At 48.1% G+C, this 21,748-nt stretch overlaps 1 protein-coding gene across 1 annotated transcript in view; it reads right to left on the bottom strand.

Moving 5' to 3' along the window:
* The window catches only part of adamts3 (ADAM metallopeptidase with thrombospondin type 1 motif, 3), a gene marked incomplete at its 3' end in the record, with an annotated part of 103,584 nt that extends 91,700 nt beyond the window's left edge, over window positions 1–11,884 (bottom strand). Inside the window, exons 1-3 of the mRNA XM_080499894.1 lie at window positions 11,750–11,884; window positions 11,304–11,325; window positions 4,270–4,664 (exon numbers count right to left, since the gene is read on the bottom strand). Coding sequence (XP_080356020.1) covers window positions 4,270–4,664; window positions 11,304–11,325; window positions 11,750–11,809 — 477 coding nt within the window. The 5' untranslated portion in view covers window positions 11,810–11,884. The remainder of the gene's footprint in view (window positions 1–4,269; window positions 4,665–11,303; window positions 11,326–11,749) is intronic.
* Between the last annotated feature and the right edge of the window lie 9,864 nt (window positions 11,885–21,748).

Genomic DNA, 21,748 nt, shown 5'->3' with positions numbered 1-21,748 from the left:
AAAAAGTTCAACTGTGTAGCCTCTATTAACAATATAAAGTCTTTCTCATCAAAGACGTCAAAGTCTTTCTCATCAAAGTGTTATCAACAGGAATCCAGTAAATCCAGAAAGCAAGGACTTTTTTTAATAGTGCCTCCCTCAGTGTGAAACCTGGACCTGATGGATGAAGAGCTGAGATCCTGGTTTTCAAAAACTTCTCCATCACTGTCACTGACACAGTACTTTGATACAAGATGGTAGCAGGAGGTGGAGATGAACCACACTGACGTCTGTCACTTTACATTTCACCGGCAAAGTTCTGTGCTGCCCTCTAGTGGTGAAGGGTATTTATACATCATTACTCTGCAACACACTGTCGCTGTGAGAACAAATGTTTTAGAAAACAATGTGAAATGTGATAATTTCCCACGACTCACCTGACGAGATCTCGCGGAAACACCAGAGGTTGAGAAACACTTTTCTAAACAACAGCAACTGTGAAAACAACCATGTTGACGTTGTTGTTCGGCCTCCAAACGCACAGATTTCCTGGATTTCGCAGAAAAAATAGTAGTAGTAATAAATATATTCTACTATTTTAACAAGTAAGAAGTTAAAAACCAAACAGAGAACAGATATAGCGACCCCTAGTGGCTCCAGGGAGAACAGGCGGTGTCTGTACCTTTCAATGACATGCGTTGGTTTTGGCGGTGGCGTTAGCGTTAGCATTAGCACCGAGATAAAAATGGCGCCAACTTGTAGTGTTTTAGAGGGCAGAGCTTGTCTGTGCGTTTATATACGAGTGTTTATATGTGTGTGTGTGTGTATATGTGAAAAATATGTATGTATATGTACATATATGTATATATAAGTCTTCTATATTAGTTGACATTCTGAGTAATATTTACATATAAATTACAATTTATAATGCAGAAATAATGTATAAGTTTACTTCTTCCTTCCGCCTTTTCATGCCTGTTACTCAGATATATGATATATGTGTGTGTGTGTGTGTGTGTGTGTGTACGTTATGAGTAAGCATATGAGTCTATTTAAACAGATATAATTTTTGTGTGTGTATCTATATTTTCTTTTTCTTTCACAAGAGATAATTTATTTACTAACGTCAAATATGTATATATATTTTAGATATAAATATATATATTGGATGTGTGAAGGAATATTGTGAATGTATGTGATTGTACAAAATGTCACCTGCGAGAAAAAAACAAACAAAAAGAAAAAACAATCTACGTGAGGGAGGATCAAAGTGAGAATCTCTCTACCAGAGATATTTGCCCTTGTGATGTCACAAAGGGCAGATTTAACAGTATTCACTATGAAGTGCAGTGATTGAGGGAGACGAACGACTTGAACTCTGTAGAAGACGATCTCTTCAGGGGAGTCATTGAGTCACTGTCCCGAGGGACGATGGCGTCCCGCCCGTCACAATCTGTCCCCCGGAGCTGGACGGGTTCCGTCCCTCAACTCCTGAAATAGTCCAGACATGAGAAGCTTCGCCACTTCGACTCCCAGAGGAACGACTCCACTGCCAAATAAATAACAACAATCTGCAGGACGTGACCCGGCGACTCCCTGACAAGGGAGTCCTGTGAGTGGGAGTCATGGGAGCGAGGAGGAGGAGGAGGAGGAGGAGGAGGAGGAGGAGGAGGGATACGTCTCCCCCCACTGCTGACGTCTCTGGTCACATTCCTCCCTTGTTTACTTTAATCCTTCTGAAGTTTGCTGCACGTTTCATTCAGGCAGAGACGGAAACAAACAGACCCGTCTTCTCCTCCTCCGGCTTCTCCTCCTCCGTCTCCTCCTCCTCCGTCTCCTCCTCCTCCGTCTCCTCCTCCTCTTCTTCTCCTCCTCCTCTTCTTCTCCTCCTCTTCTTCTTCTCCTGCGTCTTCTCCTCCTCCGTCTCCTTCTTCTCCTCCTGCGTCTTCTCCTCCTGCATCTTCTCCTCCGTCTCCTCCTGCATCTTCTCCTGCGTCTCCTCCACCGTCTTCTCCTCCGTCATCTCCTCCGTCTCCTCCTCCGTCTTCTCCATCTCCTCCATCTCCTCCACCTCCTCCTCCTGCATCTTCTCCTGCATCTCCTCCACCGTCTTCTCCTCCGTCTCCTCCTCCGTCTTCTACATCTCCTCCATCTCCTCCGTCTCCTCCTCCTCCTCCTCCTCCTCCTCCGTCTTCTCCTCCGTCATCTCCTCCGTCATCTCCTCCGTCTCCTCCTCCGTCTTCTCCATCTCCTCCTCCGTCTCCTCCTGCATCTTCTCCTGCATCTCCTCCACCGTCTTCTCCTCCGTCTCCTCCTCCGTCTTCTACATCTCCTCCTCCATCTCCTCCGTCTTCTCCTCCGTCTCCTCCTCCTCCTGCGTCTCCTCCTCCTCCTGCGTCTTCTCCTCCTCCTCCTCCTCCACCGTCTTCTCCTCCGTCTCCTCCTCCGTCTTCTCCATCTCCTCCTCCATCTCCTCCGTCTCCTCCTCCTCCGTCTCCTCCTCCTCCGTCTCCTCCTGCGTCTTCTCCTCCTCCTTCTCCTCCTCCGTCTCCTCCTCCTCCTCCTCCCCCTCTGTCTCCCAACACTTTCAAAATAAAATCCTGTCTCCACCTGCAGAGAGCAGGTGTTCCAGCCTGACTGTCACTACGTCTGTGCTGCAGCAGCCGTGGACCAAAACATTAAGACCAGTGAGGAGAAACTGATCGTCAAAACTTCCACTTTTGAAGGGAAATACTAAAAAACAACAACAAAAAATGTTTAAAATGAAGGCAAAAACCAGGAGCGTCAAATATGAGAACATAAAAAGTGATTGAGGGAATAAAGTGAAACTCCAGTTGAAAACAAATAAATTAAAAACACCTGCAGCAATTGGCCTTGGGTTAAGCTCCGCCCCCGCTTAGTTACTGTTGCTAACGTGAACCAGCAGTGAACTGGGTGGAAGAGACAGGGGGGAAAGAGAGGGGACATGAAGCGTTAAGGTGGAATGAAGCGTTAAGGTGGAATGAAACGTTAAGGTGGAATGAAGTGTTAAGGTGGAATGAAGCGTTTTTCCCACAGCGTCGACTCGGTCGTTGTTCTCGTCTCGTCTTTTTTAAATGTTGCCATGTAAAGTGAAACGTTGCCTTTTCACTGGACTGGTTGTGTCGACGAGGATCTCGGCCCCGCCCCCTCCCCGAGGCCCCGCCCCCAGCCTCCCCTCCACACAGCTGTAAAGCCTTCCTGTAATTAAGAACCAGTAAAACACACAGCTAGCGAGGCGCTTCAAACGCTCTTTGATCTGCTAGCGACACGTCCTGCTAGCGGCGGGAAACAACGCTGGACGCCACAGAGTGTGTGTGTGTGTGTGTGTGTGTGTGTGTGTGTGTGTGTGTGTGTGTGTGTGTGTGTGTGTGTGTGTGTGTGGGGGGGGGGGGGATCCTGAACAGGTTCGCTCTGATTGGCTGATTCCAACCAATCAGGTCACTTTTCCCGCCACGTGTCGAAAAGCACCGTAAAAATAAATAAATAAACAATAGACTTAAATCAACTAGAGTTTTGCAGTTTTTGCTGGATTACGACACGTTTTCAGTGAATCCCTCGTTATATTTATATATATATATATATTTAGATATTTGAGTATCTGACGAGTTTGAAATGTTGATAAAAAGAAATGAGCCGTCTGCTGCGTCACGGCGACGCCCCCTGGAGGTCAACAGCGACGCCCCCTGGAGGCCACGGCGACGCCCCCTGGAGGTCAACAGCGACGCCCCGGCGACGCCCCCTGGAGGCCGCGGCGACGCCCCCTGGAGGTCAACAGCGACGCCCCCTGGAGGCCACAGCGACGCCACCTGGAGGCCACAGCGACGCCCCCTGGAGGTCAACAGCTACGCCCCCTGGAGGTCAACAGCTACGCCCCCTGGCGGTCAACAGCGGCGCCCCCTGGCGGTCAACAGCGGCGCCCCCTTGCGGTCAACAGCGGCGCCCCCCGGAGGCCAACGTTGAGGTTCGTTCATCAAACGTGCCAAAACAGATTCCTGACGGCGCGGCTCCTCCTCTCCGGACAGTTTTTTTTTATCACGAGGGGCGAAGGGGGAGGAGCTTTCCTTCGCCGAACAAAGACGTGTTTTATTGTCGGGAGGGAAGAAACAAAACAAAAAAACGCCGTTAACTTTACGAGCGCAATGGAGGAGCAGCGAGCCGCGACAAACCGGCGCACAAAGAGCTCCGGCTGCAAGAATCCCTGCAGGAACAATGAGCCGCGGCGGCGGCGGCGCTGCCAGAAGGTCACGGCGGCGGCGAGGAAAGACTCACCAGCCCGTCGCAGTTGTTGATGGCGACCGAGGCGCCCGGCACGTCGCTGATGTCGCCGGTGAAGGTGCAGTCCGTCTTCAGCAGCTCGCGCCGCAGGATCCGCTCGGCGGCGGCGCCGGAGCCGTTGCCGTTGCCGCCGTGCCACTCCACCACGGCGCCCGGCGCCACCAGCCCGCCGTTGGGGCGCAGGCGCAGGTGGAACTCCTTCCCGAAGGCGGTGATGTTGAAGAAGAGCCGCTGCTGCTCCGCCTCGCCGCCGCCGGCGGCGGCGGTCGCCTCCCGCCTGACGCGCTGCTTGTGGCTGGCGGAGAGCAGGTGAGACAGGAAGTGGCCGTGGGAGTCGGTGCTGAACGGCGTGACCAGGCCGTACTCCTTCAGCCGGCGCCGCAGGCCCTCTGTGACATCACAGGATGACAAGGCAGCGGCGGTTAGAGCCACGCTGAGTCACTGCTGAGTCGCCGCTGAGTCACGGCTGAGTCGCCGCTGAGTCACTGCTAAGTCAATGCTGAGTCACTGCTAAGTCAATGCTGAGTCACGGCTGAGTCGCCGCTGAGTCACGGCTGAGTCGCCGCTGAGTCACTGCTAAGTCAATGCTGAGTCACTGCTAAGTCAATGCTGAGTCAATGCTGAGTCACGGCTGAGTCGCCACTAAGTCAATGCTGAGTCACTGCTGAGTCACCACCGAGTGACCGCCGAGTCACTGCTGAGTCGACGCTGAGTCACTGCTATGTCAATGCTGAGTCACCACTAAGTCAATGCTGAGTCAATGCTGAGTCACCGCTGAGTCACCGCTAAGTCAATGCTGAGTCAATGCTGAGTCACGGCTGAGTCGCCACTAAGTCAATGCTGAGTCACTGCTGAGTCACCACCGAGTGACCGCCGAGTCACTGCTGAGTCGACGCTGAGTCACTGCTGAGTCACCACTATGTCAATGCTGAGTCACCACTAAGTCAATGCTGAGTCACCGCTGAGTCACCGCTGAGTCAATGCTGAGTCAATGCTGAGTCAATGCTGAGTCACGGCTGAGTCGCCACTAAGTCAATGCTGAGTCACTGCTGAGTCACCACCGAGTGACCGCCGAGTCACTGCTGAGTCGACGCTGAGTCACTGCTGAGTCACCACTATGTCAATGCTGAGTCACCACTAAGTCAATGCTGAGTCAATGCTGAGTCACCGCTGAGTCACTGCTGAGTCACTGCTGAGTCACTGCTGAGTCATCGTAAAAAATCCAAGGCGGGTTGGGTTTTTTTAACCGTTTCAGAAAAGTTCCACATTCACAAGGAAACAACAGGAGAAACAAACACATAACACCCAGAGATCACGTGACACAGGAAGACGTACAACGGTAGAAGAGTTCACCAGGCCGGGACCACGATCAATAGAACCATTGATCACATGATCAACTTAATTAACTGGATTTACAATGATGCTGGTTTGTTTTCCTCGTCTCCCCAGGATTCAGACCCGGAGGGGAGTAATCTGGAGATTAATCTAGTTATAGATTAATCTATAGGTTAATCTGTAGATTACTGATCTGGATCAGTAATCTAGAATCCTGGGGTGCATCCTAACAGTCCCTCCTGTCTCCTAACAGTCCCTCCTATCTCCTAACAGTCCCTCCTATCTCCTAACAGTGCCTCCTGTCTCCTAGCAGTCCCTCCTGTCTCCTAGCAGTCCCTCCTATCTCCTAACAGTCCCTCCTAACTTCTTCCCAACGGTCCTCCTCTCGGCAGGAGGACCGTTCCATCCTGGCAAAGCCCCTCCGAGGGAAGGACAGAGGGAAGGACAGAGGGAAGGACAGAGGGAAGGACCAGAGGGAAGGACAGCGGGAAGGACAGAGGGAAGGACAGAGGACACCTGCTCATTATCCTGCAGTTTGACGACGGGACGTCCAAACAGGTGTCGACGGCGAGAAGCAAATTCCTGGAGGCAGGAAATGACAGGGTCCATCGTCCTCTGTGGACACGAGACACTAAACACACTGGAGGAAGAAATGTGAAGAACGAAGCAGCTGGACGAGGACGAGGAGGACGAGACGGACGAGGACGAGGAGGACGAGACGGACGAGGACGACGAGAAGGACGAGGACGAGACGGACGAGACTTGTCCACACTGTGATACCCAATGGAAACAATGTTTCCATCTTGAGCCACTTTTAGTTTTAGTAATGAAAAAACTCTCGAAACACCGAGAACATTCTGCTGGACAAACCACCGGGCTGTCAAAATAAAATCACGGGCTGTCAAAATAAAACCACCGAGCTGTCAAAATAAAATCACGGGCTGTCAAAATAAAACCACGGGCTGTCAAAATAAAACCACCAAGCTGTCAAAATAAAATCACGGGTTGTCAAAATAAAATCACGGGTTGTCAAAATAAAACCACCGAGCTGTCAAAATAAAATTACGGGCTGTCAAAATAAAACCACCAAGCTGTCAAAATAAAACCACCGGGCTGTCAAAATAAAATCACGGGCTGTCAAAATAAAACCACCGGGCTGTCAAAATAAAACCACGGGCTGTCAAAATAAAACCACGAGCTGTCAAAATAAAACCACCGGGCTGTCAAAATAAAACCACCGGGCTGTCAAAATAAAACCACCGGGCTCTCAAAATAAACCTACCGAGCTGTCAAAATAAAACCACCGAGATGTCAAAATAAAACCAGCGAGATGTCAAAATAAAACCACCGAGCTGTCAAAATAAAACCACCGAGCAAAACTACCGAGCTGTCAAAATAAAACTACCGAGCTATCAAAATAAACCCACCGGGCTGTCAAAATAAACCTACCGAGCTGTCAAAATAAACCTACCGAGCTGTCAAAATAAAACCACTAAGATGTCAAAATAAAACCACCGAGATGTCAAAATAAAACCACCGAGCTGTCAAAATAAAACCACCGAGCTGTCAAAATAAATCCACCGGGCTGTCAAAATAAAACCACCGGGCTGTCAAAATAAACCTACCGAGCTGTCAAAATAAAACCACCGAGATGTCAAAATAAAACCACCGAGCTGTCAAAATAAAACCACCGAGCAAAACTACTGAGCTGCCAAAATAAAACTACCGAGCTATCAAAATAAACCCATGAGCTGTCAAAATAAAACCTCCTTTCCTAACTCCTTCAGGAAGCCTCCTAACTCCTATCCTAACCCCTTCAGGAAGCCTCCTAACTCCTTTAGGAAGCCACCTAACTCCTTCAGGAAGCCTCCTATCTCCTATCCTAACCCCTTCAGGAAGCCTCCTAACTCCTTTTCTAACTCCTTTAGGAAGCCACCTAACTCCTTCAGGAAGCCTCGTAACTCCTTTCCTAACCCCTTCAGGAAGCCTCCTAACTCCTTTCCTAACTCCTCCAGGAAGCCTCCTAACTCCTTTCCTAACTCCTCTCCTCAGCCCGGTGAGCTCCTCCAGAGGGTTAAGGAGAAGTGGATAGGAAAGGAGACGGTGGACAGGAGGACACGTCCACAGCTCGTCGTCTCGTCTCCGAGGAAACGGAGTTTCCAGGTTTGCCGACGACTCGCTTCACTTTGCAAGAAGTTTTCAGCCACGACGTTGGAATGACAGGAAACAAAGAACTAAAAGTTTAACAAATTAAAGCAGATTTCCTGATGACATTTATTCTGAAATTTAACGACTTCGACCTGCAGAACTCTGCTGATTTTCTCTTCCTGCTGGTTTTAATGAAAACATTCAGATTCCCTCCGAAATGGAGAAGAAAAGTGCGCCGTCTCTTTAAATAACGCTTTACATAACAGTTTTTCATTAATAAACTGCTGTTTTCCTGCGTCAGAAACCTTTTTTTACACTTCCTGCTGTTTGCAGGATCAACAAGTAAACGATTCTTCATCCGTTTGCTTGTTTGAATTTTTATGAGCAAAAACAATTTATCCTTATATTAGTGCCGTCAAAAATAAGGCGCTTTTGTTTTTTCTTTTTAAATGAAAAAATAAAGACAATTTTTTGAATTTTTTTCTTTTTAAAAAAGAAAAAAAAAAATATATTTTTTTTTTAAATAATGAGGTAATTTCATTAATTGATTTGAAACGTTTAAGTCGTGAAACAAATGAGGAATAATATTAAGGCAGAAAGTTTCACTTTAAAAGTTCCCCGGCGGCTGATTGAGGGAGTGAAAGTCATTAGTTTTACTTTGAAAAGCCAAATTTTTAACGACCACAGAAGTAATTCTGCAGCAAAGCAGCGGGTTGCCAGGTTGGCTGACCGGGAGCCGCCAAACTGCTGAAACTGGAGGAAATACTGGTAAAATTATACATATACAGTAATATTACAGTATATTTTTGCCACTTTGTTCGTTTAATAGCCTCAAAACTTTGTTTCTAGAAATATTCAAACACTCAAACCCAGACTTATGTTAGATATTTATTAATATTTCTATTATTTTGCTGATCTTGGAGAGAAAGTTTCACCAAAAGTTAAAAGGACGTCATAAAAACAGTCTTTTAATTTAAATATAGTCTCTGTGTGCCGAGTCGACATTAATTCTCTGGTTTTCCTTCAATAAATATAATTTCAAGCTTCAAAAACTCGCAAAAACAATGCGATTAATCACAATTAATTACATAAAATTGAGCAATTAATTAGTTAATTGTTTTTAATCGATTGACGGCACTAGTTTATTTATAAAATCCAAGGAAAAATGTCAGCAGAACGTAACCAGACAATAATAACTTAATTTCGCATCAGAATCAGAATCTGACATTGATCCTTTACAGTTGAAATATTTAGAAATTTCAAAATAAAGAGGTTAGAGAATGTTTGTAAAAACAAAATCTTTGGCACACTGGTTGTAAATTAATGTTTAAAATCTACAAATATTCTCAAATTCTCACTAATGTTCTGTTGGGTTTTTCTTCTTATTGGTTAGTTAGTTTGTTTTTTTAAAAGCTGGACGTTCTGGAGGCTCGTCCTCCGAGAAAAGGAGTGAAGTTCCTCCAAATAATGAAACAAGGTGGAAATAGTGACGTCTGTTCGTCTCATCCACTTGTTTTTTTTGCGACGACGACTGGAAATAATTACGTGAAACAATTACTGGAATAATTAGAGGGGAAATTATGTAACGGCACCAACTGGTGCAGCGTCCCAGTGTGACACTTTAAAAACAAAAAAATAAAAGCAGCTGTCTGTGTGTGTGTGTGTGTGTGTGTGTGTGTGTGTGTGACTTGTCAAACTGAACTTTCCCAACTTGACAAAGTGTTATTTAACAGATTAGAGGTATTAAAGCGTCTCAGTTGTGCTTTGATGATCCTTTGATGTTGTTTGCTTTGCATCAGTGTTCAAAGCTTTAACAACAACAACAATAATCAGTGACGTTTATTATAGTGACGATTTGTTAAAACACAATTTTAACACGTCGTGAATCGTTTTTTTTTGCGTTTTGGTCTCGGAGAAGTTCTGCTTTATCGTCGCGTCGATCGCAGAGAGACGCCGTCGAACTCGCAAGGCCACGCCCCCTCGCCGCCGTGAAGCGGCGCCTTGACGTTTCAGCTTCATTCTCACTTGGAACGTTTTCAGAAAAAAACATTTCGCCGAACTGAGACGAGAGAAAGTCCGTTTCCGAGCCGCCATGTTTGGTTTGGTCCGAAACGTTTTCGCCGCAGAATCTTGGGCGATGCGTTCAGGGGCATCAGGTAAACTCTGCTACGCTGCTTCATGCTCAAGAGCCTCAGGTTCAATAACAAACATGGAGGAGGAGGAGGTGGAGGAGGGGGGGGAAGAGGAGGAGGTGGAGGAGGAGGAAGGGGAGGAGGTGGAGGTGGAGGAGGAGGAAGAGGAGGAGGTGGAGGAGGAGGAAGAGGAAGGGGAAGAATAGGAGGTGGGGGGGAGGAGGAAGAGGAGGGGAGGAGGAAGAGGAGGAGGAAGAGGAAGGGGAAGAATAGGAGGTGGGGGGAGGAGGAAGAGGAGGGGAGGGGGAAGAGGAGGAGGAAGAGGAAGGGGAAGAATAGGAGGTGGGGGAGGAGGAAGAGGAGGGGAGGAGGAAGAGGAGGAGGTAGAGGAGGAGGAAGAGGAGGAAGAGGAAGGGGAAGAATAGGAGGTGGGGGGAGGAGGAAGAGGAGGAGGAAGAGGAAGGGGAAGAATAGGAGGTGGGGGGAGGAGGAAGAGGAGGGGAGGAGGAAGAGGAGGAGGAAGAGGAAGGGGAAGAATAGGAGGTGGGGGGAGGAGGAAGAGGAGGAGGAAGAGGAGGAAGAGGAAGGGGAAGAATAGGAGGTGGGGGGGAGGAGGAAGAGGAGGAAGAGGAGGTGGGGGAGGAGGAGGAAGAGGAGGAAGAGGAGGAAGAGGAGGTGGGGAGGAGGAAGAGGAAGAAGAGGAGGTGGGGGAGGAGGAAGAGGAAGAGGATGAGGTGGAGGAGGGGGAGGAGAATAGGAGGTGGGGGGGAGGTGGAGGAGAATAGGAGGTGGGGGGAGGTGGAGGAGAATAGGAGGTGGGGGGAGGTGGTGGAGGTGGAGAAGGAGGAGGAGGTGGAGGAGAAGGAGGAGGAGGAGGTGGAGGAGAAGGAGGAGGAGCAGGAGGACCTCCACTCACTCGCTCCTCCACCTCACAATGAAGAACAGATGTTCAGGATTTAGAAGTGGAATTTTCTTTCCTGTATAACAAAGCTCTGGAAGCTCCTGTCATAGTGTGTGTGTGTGTGTGTGTGTGTGTGTGTGTGTGTGTGTGTGTGTGTGTGTGTGTGTGTGTGTGTGTGTGTGTGTGTGTGTGTGTGTGTGTGTGTGTGTGTGTGTGTGTGTGTGTGTGTGTGTGTGTGTGTGTGTGTGTGTGTGTGTGTGTGTGTGTGTAGTGGCGGTAAGTGGATGGCAGGAAGGAGGGGGTATCACACACACTCTCTCTCACACTCACACCTCCCACTTTGATCTCAGAGCTCCAACATGAGTTTTGGCTCGAAGAGGAAGAGGAAGAAGAGGAGGAAGAGGAGGAGAAGGAAGAGGAAGAGGAAGAGGAAGAGGAGGAGGAGGAGGAGAAGAAACCCTCCAACCTTCCCTCAACTCGGATGTAGAAAACGAACATGAAGGAGGACTCACCCTCTTTATCTCCTCCAGCGGCCTGGAAGAGAGGGAAGAGAGGAAGAAAGGCTGTTAGATGTGCCGCCGGCAGGAAGAAGCGCTCGTGTTTTCAACAGTGGAGCGCGTGAGGCCCGGCTCGGCTCGGCTCGGCTCGGCTCGGCCCGGCTCGGCCCGGCCCGGCGGCCAGAAACACGCGGAATAAGACAGAAATGCCTCTTATTTTTTTACGCGTCTTACGTAAGAGGCGGCGGCGGCGTGTCAACACGTCCTGCACAGAGGAGGCAGTGTGCGGAGGGAGAGAGAGAGAGAGGGAGAGAGAGAGAGGGAGAGAGAGAGAGAGAGAGGGAGAGAGAGAGAGAGAGAGAGAGACCGGGGGAACTTTTAACCGGAGGAGGGAAAAAATGCGCAAAAAAGTGCGCAAGACAAGACGCCGGTGCGTAAAAAAACAACAAAAACAAACTTACCTTGTCCGCTGAAGCCAGCGCGAGTCCGGCGAGAAGCAAGGCGAGTGACGGGATGGCCATCACGAGTCAATACGGAGGAACGTTTGGAAAAAAAAAAAAGTTTATCCCACACGTGAAATTAAAACTCAAAAAAAAAATTCAAAAAGTGGATGAAAACTATCGAAGGAAAATAAAAAAGTTCCCTTTCTCACTTCAAAGTATAAAAAAAAAAGAAGTCGATTTAAACAGGAGTGCAGCGAGATGCCACACTTTGTCAATCAGTGTGCAATTATTGATTAATATTATTATTTCATCTGTTGACTGAAGGTCTTTCTCTTTTCTTTTTTTTTGGTGTTGTTGGTTATTTTGTTCTTGTTTTGTTGTCGTTGTTGTTCGGAGGTGTTGAAGGTTCAGTCAGACCCCCCCACCCCGTCCTCAGCGCCTCTGGCCGGACAGAGCTGCAGTGTGAAGCTCTCAGACCTGCAGCTGGGCTCCTCCGGCTAATAAACCGCAGGACCAGCCCTGCGTGACGTCATGACGCACGGGGGCGTGGGGTGTGGAGGGGTGGACGGGGGGGGGGGACCTCCCACCTCCACAGCCCCACCAGGGGAAACCACAGTTGTCTCCAGCGACCTTTATGACCAGTAGAGACACGAAATCCACTTTAACTGCCGAACTTATTGAATAATTACTTAAATGTGTTGCTAATTTAACTTTCAATTTAAAAAAAACCCACAAACGTGTCATAAAATGCATCATTAGTTGCAACTTTTATGCAAAAAAAAGTAAATAAATACAACAACATGTCATTATTTCACTGTGTAATTAAAGAATAGAAGGTTTATTTCTGGTCGGCTCTCCCAGGTGTCGCACAATAACCCGTCCTGTAGCAACACGTACCTAACAAGAGTTCCTGTTGCTACACTAAACATCTCTTCGTTGGTCTATGTGTTTTATTTTTAATCAAAACTTCATTTGAAAGTGAAAAAAAAACACTTTTTTCTGCCAAAATACAGCAAATTCGAGTAAACGACTCACTTACTGACTTCCTGTTTGTGTGACGTCCAGTGAGGAGCAACGTGATTGGTCAGGTGATCCCATGTGGTTTAACACGTTCTGAAAGGAGGCCTCTGATTGGTTCTCAATCCTCAGAGTCATCGTGATGTGTTCAAATGCTGCAGCAGAGAGGAGGAATTTAGAGGACTTTTATTCTCCAAGTGGAGGAATTCTATGTGCAGAATATCTATAGACCTATGATCCGTCTCGTTTTTCATTTCCAACATGTTGACACACGTTTGTATATAATATAAACTATATATATAATATAAACTAGAGCAGGCAGCCCAGTGCAAAGTGGCAGTTTGTGGTTTGTTTTGTTTTTTCACATTCCCACATCAGGTTGAGATTCACAAGACTCTCTGGTCATTTGTTGAAGCCACGAGTAACTGGGAGGTGGGAAAATTCCCAACTTCTAGTGGGAAAGTTCCCACTTTATCGTGGGAAAGTTCCCACCTTCTAGTGGGAAAGTTCCCACCTTCTAGTGGCTAACTCGCTTCCACAAACAAACGTGGTGTTGATGAAGGTCTGTTCTACCGAGTGTAGCTCTAGTCGATCTACCGAGTGTAGCTCTAGTTGATCTACCGAGTGTAGCTCTAGTCGATCTACCGAGCGTAGCTCTAGTTTATCTACCGAGCGTAGCTCTAGTCGATCTACCGAGCGTAGCTCTAGTCGATCTACCGAGTGTAGCTCTAGTCTATCTACCGAGTGTAGCTCTAGTTTATCTACCGAGTGTAGCTCTAGTCGATCTACTGAGTGTAGCTCTAGTTTATCTACCGAGTGTAGCTCTAGTCGATCTACTGAGTGTAGCTCTAGTTTATCTACCGAGTGTAGCTCTAGTCTATCTACTGAGTGTAGCTCTAGTTTATCTACCGAGCGTAGCTCTAGTCGATCTACCGAGTGTAGCTCTAGTCTATCTACTGAGTGTAGCTCTAGTTTATCTACCGAGTGTAACTCTAGTCTATCTACCGAGTGTAGCTCTAGTCGATCTACCGAGTGTAGCTCTAGTCTATCTACTGAGTGTAGCTCTAGTTGATCTACCGAGTGTAGCTCTAGTCGATCTACTGAGTGTAGCTCTAGTTTATCTACCGAGTGTAGCTCTAGTCGGTCTACCGAGTGTAGCTCTAGTTATCTACCGAGTGTAGCTCCAGTCTATCTACCGAGTGTAGCTCTAGTCTATCTACCGAGTGTAGCCCTAGTCTATCTACCGAGTGTAGCTCTAGTTATTCTACCGAGTGTAGCTCTAGTCTATCTACCGAGTGTAGCTCTTGTCGATCTACCGAGTGTAGCTCTAGTTTTTCTACCGAGTGTAGCTCTAGTTGATCTACCAGTGTAGCTCTAGTAGATCTACCGAGTGTAGCTCTATGTTTAATTGAGAGTGTGATCAGATCCTTCCTGTCACCAGTAAAACGTTGACGTGTATTTGTCCTCAACAAAGGACTAAAGCGTCTCCAGGGAGACGGCAGGTCTGCAGGTCTTCAGGTCTGCAGGTCTTCAGGTCTTCAGGTCTTCAGGTCTTCAGGTCTTCAGGTCTGCAGGTCTCCTGATCAAAGAACATCAAGTGAGAGTTCAAAATAAAAGACGTACCGGAACGACTCTGCTGGACGCCAGGACTCGTTCTCATTAGAGCTCATGGCTGCAGAACCGGCTGCTTGTAAACCTGCAGGGCGTCGTCATAAAAACACTGAAACACTGAAACACGTCTGAAGGAATAATGGAGGAGAACTGAGCAGAGAACGATGGAGCGGCGGTTTGTTCTTCCTGAGAACAATCTGAGAACGATCTGAGAACAAACAGAACAATCTGAGAACGATCTGAGAACAAACAGAACAAACTGAGAACAAACAGAACAAACTGAGAACAAACTGAAAACAATGTTAGAACAATCTGAGAACAATCTGAGAACAAACTGAGAACAATGTTAGAACAATCTGAGAACAATCTGAGAACAATCTGAGAACAAACAGAACAAACAGAACAATCTGAGAACAAACAGAACAATCTGAGAACAAACTGAGAACAAACAGAACAATCTGAGAACAAACAGAACAAACAGAACAAACTGAGAACAAACAGAACAAACAGAACAATCTGAGAACAAACAGAACAATCTGAGAACAAACTGAGAACAAACTGAGAACAAACTGAACAAACAGAACAATCTGAGAACAAACAGAACAAACAGAACAATCTGAGAACAAACAGAACAAACAGAACAAACTGAGAACAAACAGAACAATCTGAGAACAAACAGAACAATCTGAGAACAAACTGAGAACAATGTTAGAACAATCTGAGAACAATCTGAGAACAATCTGAGAACAAACTGAGAACAATGTTAGAACAATCTGAGAACAATCTGAGAACAATCTGAGAACAAACAGAACAAACAGAACAATCTGAAAACAAACAGAACAATCTGAGAACAAACTGAGAACAAACAGAACAATCTGAGAACAAACAGAACAAACAGAACAAACTGAGAACAAACAGAACAAACAGAACAATCTGAGAACAAACAGAACAATCTGAGAACAAACTGAGAACAAACTGAGAACAAACTGAACAAACAGAACAATCTGAGAACAAACAGAACAAACAGAACAATCTGAGAACAAACAGAACAAACAGAACAAACAGAACAAACAGAACAATCTGAGAACAAACAGAACAATCTGAGAACAAACTGAGAACAAACTGAGAACAAACTGAGAACAAACAGAACAATCTGAGAACAAACAGAACAAACAGAACAATCTGAGAACAAACAGAATAAACAGAACAATCTGAGAACAAACAGAACAAACAGAACAAACTGAGAACAAACTGAGAACAAACTGAGAACAAACAGAACAATCTGAGAACAAACAGAACAAACTGAGAACAAACAGAACAAACTGAGAACAAACAGAACCAACAGAACAAACTGAGAACAATCTGAGAACAAACTGAGAACAAACTGAGAACAAACTGAGAACAAACAGAACAATCTGAGAACAAACAGAACAATCTGAGAACAAACAGAACAAACAGAACAATCTGAGAACAAACAGAACAAACAGAACAAACTGAGAACAAACTGAGAACAAACTGAGAACAAACAGAACAATCTGAGAACAAACAGAACAAACTGAGAACAAACAGAACAAACTGAGAACAAACAGAACCAACAGAACAAACTGAGAACAATCTGAGAACAAACTGAGAACAAACAGAACAATCTGAGAACAGAAGATGAAGGATCGGTGGGAAAGTGATGAACAAATATAAAAGTAACAAAACAAAAGTAACAAGTTAGATTATTATTATTACGGTGACTTTCAAAATAAAACCGCTAAGTTGGATTGTTATTTTTACAGTGACTGTCAAAATAAAAGCACGACGTCCAGGAGAATATGTACTGGGAGTCACGACACCTCGCAGGAAACTTTGTTCCGATTGGCTCTACTGAGCATGTGCAGAGTAACTAGTTACTTGTCATTTGTCGTTTTAATTTGAAAATCCTGACGGAGTAGAAGGGCCTTGGCTCCTTCTGCTGTGCCTCGCAGGTGCTCCCCCGCCCTCCCTCGCCCTCCCCCGCCCTCCCCCGCCCTCGTTAGCGGCGAAGCCCGCTGCAGCGACCCCTAGCTGTGGCTCCGCCCCCCCAGACCGACTGGAGGGGGCGGCGGCTCCCCGGCTGCTGGTTTTACACGTCACCTCGTTAAAAACAAGATGAAAGAGGCCGGCGCCCGCCAGCCCTGCGGCGCCGCGCCGCGTGTCTGCAGGTGATGCTGACCAGGCGTTTCAGACCCGGAGGGCGGTGGACCCTACAAAATAAAGTCCCCCCTGACGCTGGGAACAGGAAGTTCCCCGGTCGGAGCTTCCTGTTCCCATCAGAGTCTGTTGAAAAGAAACGACAAGACGCTTCTCAGGCTCCGCCCACGGCTGCAGGTGCTCAGTCCTGATTGGTTACTTCTTCTTCTTCTTCTTCTTCTGACCGTTGTAAAGTCGCACTACCGCCGCCTGCCGGCTCCGGCTAGTCCAGACCGTCCCACCTCTCAGGAAGGAAGAAGGATAGAAGGAAAGAAGGAGAGAAAGACTTGCCCCAGACAGCGCAGGCTGACATAAACACCAAGACGAGGTGAGAAACGGAACTCCAGACGGCTTTTATTGTGAAACACGAACCGTTCTGTCTGTAAACAGTGTGACGTTGAACAAACGGAGTTTAAAACCTTCATGATCACTTCCTGTCCAGTTCCTCTCACTTCCCGTCCAGATGTTCAGTTCCTCTCACTTCCTGTCCAGTTCCTCTCACTTCCCGTCCAGATGTCCAGTTCCTCTCACTTCCTGTCCAGTTCCTCTCACTTCCCGTCCAGATGTCCAGTTCCTCTCACTTCCCGTCCAGATGTCCAGTTCCTCTCACTTCCTTTCCAGATGTCCAGTTCCTCTCACTTCCTGTCCAGATGTTCAGTTCCTCTCACTTCCTGTCCAGTTCCTCTCACTTCCCGTCCAGATGTCCAGTTCCTCTCACTTCCCGTCCAGATGTCCAGTTCCTCTCACTTCCTTTCCAGATGTCCAGTTCCTCTCACTTCCTGTCCAGATGTTCAGTTCCTCTCACTTCCTGTCCAGTTCCTCTCACTTCCCGTCCAGATGTCCAGTTCCTCTCACTTCCTTTCCAGTTCCTCTCACTTCCCGTCCAGATGTCCAGTTCCTCTCACTTCCCGTCCAGATGTCCAGTTCCTCTCACTTCCTGTCCAGATGTTCAGTTCCTCTCACTTCCTGCCCAGACGTCCAGTTCCTCTCACTTCCTGTCCAGTTCCTCTCACTTCCTGTCCAGATGTCCAGTTCCTCTCACTTCTTGTCCAGATGTCCAGTTCCTCTCACTTCCTGTCCAGATGTCCAGTTCCTCTCACTTCCTGTCCAGTTCCTTTCACTTCCTGTCCAGTTCAGGCGAACACACTAGTGATGCTACATGCTAAAGACTTTCAGGCTAACACACCAGCAATGCTACATGCTAAAGACTTTCAGGCTAACACACCAGCAATGCTACATGCTAAAGACTTTCAGGCTAACACACCAGCAATGCTACATGCTAAAGACTTTCAGGCTAACACACCAGCAATGCTACATGCTAAAGACTTTCAGGCTAACACACCAGCAATGCTACATGCTAAAGACTTTCAGGCTAACACACCGGTGATGCTACATGCTAAAGACTTTCAGGCTAGCACACCAGCAATGCTACATGCTAAAGTGTTTGTGGCTCACACCCCAGAGATGCTACATTGCAGCTACGCCCCCCCCCCCTCCCCCCCCCACCCTTTGTGCTGACGTTGGCACGAGGCCGTCGGCTGCAGACCGGCTTCACAGGAAAGTCCAATATTTGCGCGTCCCCCTGGTACTCCACTGCGGTGTGGATTGGCTGCAGCCGGCTCAGACCACCGGGCAGAGGAAACAGAGGCAGGACTGTGGAGTCGCCGCGGCAACGCCTTCTTTTAAAAAACTGCTTCATTTATCAGCGGCGCTGCGACGCCGCACACACACTTTCTAATTCTGGCTTTATTTAACGGGATTGAATGGAAACGCCACAGGAGGAAACGTGGATTAGAGGCTTTTTTTTGTTTACGTCTACTGAAAAAGTCGACGCTCTCCGTCGCCCCCTGGTGGCCTCATTCTAACGGCACACAAGCGCCGTGTTTCACTTCAGCTGTTCTATAAATAGACGTCACACACCTGGACTGTTGTGGACATTTAGTGTCCAGTTGGACAGTCTGGCTTGAATTGTTTTGGTTTTTTTTATGGGTTTTTAAATGGTTTTCAATACATTTAACTTTTTATTTTTCGGACACATTTTCTCTTCCCTCGCGGCCAAATCCTTTGCTTTGATTGCACATTGTATTAATTCAGAGGGAAATCAAAGGGAATCAAACCGGCAACCTCATTGGTTTAAAAACCAAAGTGTTCAAACTTGATTTTCCCTCCATTAGATTATCGGATCCCAGGAGCTACATTCAGAATCTGCTGTGTCTGTGTGAGCTTGGTTCAGGTGTGCAAAGTGATGTTCCTGAATGTTCTTTGTTGTCGTGACCATACGTGACCATACGTGACAATACATTACCATATGTTAACCACACATTAACCATACGTTGCCATACATTACCAAACGTTGCCATACGTTACCAAACGTTGCCTTACGTTAACCATACGTGACCATACGTAAGTTTCTAAATGAAGCGAAACAGAAACTCTCAGAATCCACTTTTTACTTTGACAGAAACGATCATCAGTCCAACATGGACGCTTCGTCTCCTCCTGCCTCAACACTCAGACATGACTTCCTCCAGGCGGCCCCCTGCTGGGCCCCTTGCTGAGCCCCCTGCTGGGCCCCCCCACGGTGCAGATCAAACTGCCCCCAGCAGGGGGGGACGTCCGTCCTGCTGCGTCCTGCTGTGTGGCTGATAACCGAGCGTTCTGCTGATGTGTTTCACAGCGGAGGATGATCGGGGAGACGTCCTGCTGGACGGAAGACATCCTGCTGGACGGACGACGTCGACGTCCTGCTGGACAGACGACGTCCTGCTGGACAGACGACGTCGTCCTGCTGGACGGAAGACGTCCTGCTGGACAGACGACGTCGACATCCTGCTGGACGGACGACGTCCTGCTGAACGGACGACATCCTGTTGGACGGAAGACGTCCTGCTGGACAGACGACGTCGTCCTGCTGGACGGAAGACGTCCTGCTGGACAGACGACAATGACGTTCTGCTGAACGGACGACATCCTGTTGAACGGAAGACGTCCTGCTGGACGGACCACGACGACGTCCTGCTGGACAGACAATGTCCTGCTGGACGGACGACGTCCTGCTGGGCGGACAATGTCCTGCTGGACAGACGACGTCCAGCTGGACAGACCACAACGACGTCCTGCTGGACGGACAATGTCCTGCTGGACGGATGACGTCCTGCTGGACGGACGACGTCCTGCTGGACAGACAATGTCCTGCTGGACCAAAGACGTCCTGCTGACCGGACGACGTTCTCTGAGACGGACTTTCTCTAGGACAGACGACGTCCTGCCGACAAAAGTTTGTTAAAATTTCGTCAAAGTAATTTCACTTGTACTTGAGTATTCCAGTCCTCTTTCCACCTTCAAAGCCTTTTTATCCATTTCAACTTGAGCCAGAATTCATAAATTCGTTGATAAAAAAACCCCAAAAAAACATTTTTGAAATCGCAGAAGTTTGACCCCGTCGTTTCAGCGTCTCCTTGATTTTTATTCGTCTTTAACTTGGACATTAAGACATTAAAGGACTTCAGTTTGAGTCTTGTTCACTTTGAAAACTTCACCAAAGCCGCGGCGTCGTCCTCCGTACCGCCGCCGCATCAAAGCGTCGTCACATCAAAGGCCGGCCGCTGCAGCTGCAGGGAAATGTTATGAGAAGCGGCGGCGCAGAGACAACAGGCCACCGTGGCGTCTTTTCAGCGTCCAGACACCTGCTTCTAATCCCCGCCGCTCTTTCAGGGGAAGAATTCCTCCGGAACAAAACGACGGCGCGAAGACGAGCTGAGAACTCGTCACGAGTCAGAAGGAAGGAAAGTGACGGGCGGAAACACGCCGCCGGGTTTTTAGCCGCTAACTTTGGAATCTCAGTAACTTTCAGGATAAAAGGAACACGAAGTCGATCTGTCAAGGCAAATAAAAAGACTCTACGCTGCCAACTAGTGGTCAGGAGGTCAACGACAAACTGAAAACTAAACCAAGATGGCCGCCAAACGGCGGCGCCGAGCAGAACTCGGGTCGCCAAACGACAAGAGGACAGGAAGTGAACAAACTGAGGATCCGAGGACGACGGACAGGTGGCGCCGATGTCTGACGTCACTGAGACTCTGGAGGGACATGAAGACATCAAGTCCCTCTCCGGGACACGTCCTGGAGAGACACGTCCTGGAGAGACGCGTCCTGGAGAGACACGTCCTGGAGAGGGACGTCCTGGAGAGACGCGTCCTGGAGAGAGACGTCCTGGAGAGACGCGTCCTGGAGAGGGACGCATCCTGGAGAGACGCGTCCTGGAGGGACACGTCCTGGAGAGTCACGTCCTGAAGGGACACGTCCTGGAGGGACACGTCCTGGAGAGAGACACGTCCTGGAGAGACGCGTCCTGGAGGGACACGTCCTGGAGAGTCACGTCCTGGAGGGACACGTCCTGGAGGGACACGTCCTGGAGAGAGACACGTCCTGGAGAGACGCGTCCTGGAGGGACACGTCCTGGAGAGACACGTCCTGGAGAGACGCGTCCTGGAGAGGGACGCATCCTGGAGAGACGCGTCCTGGAGGGACACGTCCTGGAGAGTCACGTCCTGGAGAGTCACGTCCTGGAGAGACACGTCCTGGAGGGACACATCCTGGAGGGACACGTCCTGGAGAGGGACGTCCTGGAGAGAGACACGTCCTGGAGAGACGCGTCCTGGAGGGACACATCCTGGAGAGTCACGTCCTGGAGGGACACGTCCTGGAGAGTCACGTCCTGGAGAGACACGTCCTGGAGAGTCACGTCCTGGAGGGACACGTCCTGGAGAGACGCGTCCTGGAGAGACGCGTCCTGGAGGGACACGTCCTGGAGAAGGACGGCGCCATTTCCCACTGAAATCTGTTGCCGTGGAAACGTGTCCTCAGCGTTTCCTACTTTATTAACAAAACCACCAAGTTGGATTGTTATTACGGTGACTGTCAAAATAAAAGTACTGAGTTGGATCGTTATTATGGTGACAGTCAAAATAAAAGTACCCAGCTGGATCGTCATTACGGTGACTGTCAAAATAAAAGTATTGAGTTGAATTGTTAATATGGTGACTGTCAAAATAAAACCACCAAGTTGGACTCTTGTTATAGTGACTGTCAAAATAAAAGTACCAAGTTGGATTGTTATTATGGTGACTGTCAAAATAAAACTACCAATTTGGACTCTTATTATAGTGACTG

Source organism: Blennius ocellaris, assembly GCF_963422515.1.
Source record: "Blennius ocellaris genome assembly, chromosome: 7".
NCBI classification, from domain to species: Eukaryota; Metazoa; Chordata; class Actinopteri; order Blenniiformes; family Blenniidae; genus Blennius; species Blennius ocellaris.
This window is presented reverse-complemented; position numbering and strand designations above follow the sequence as displayed.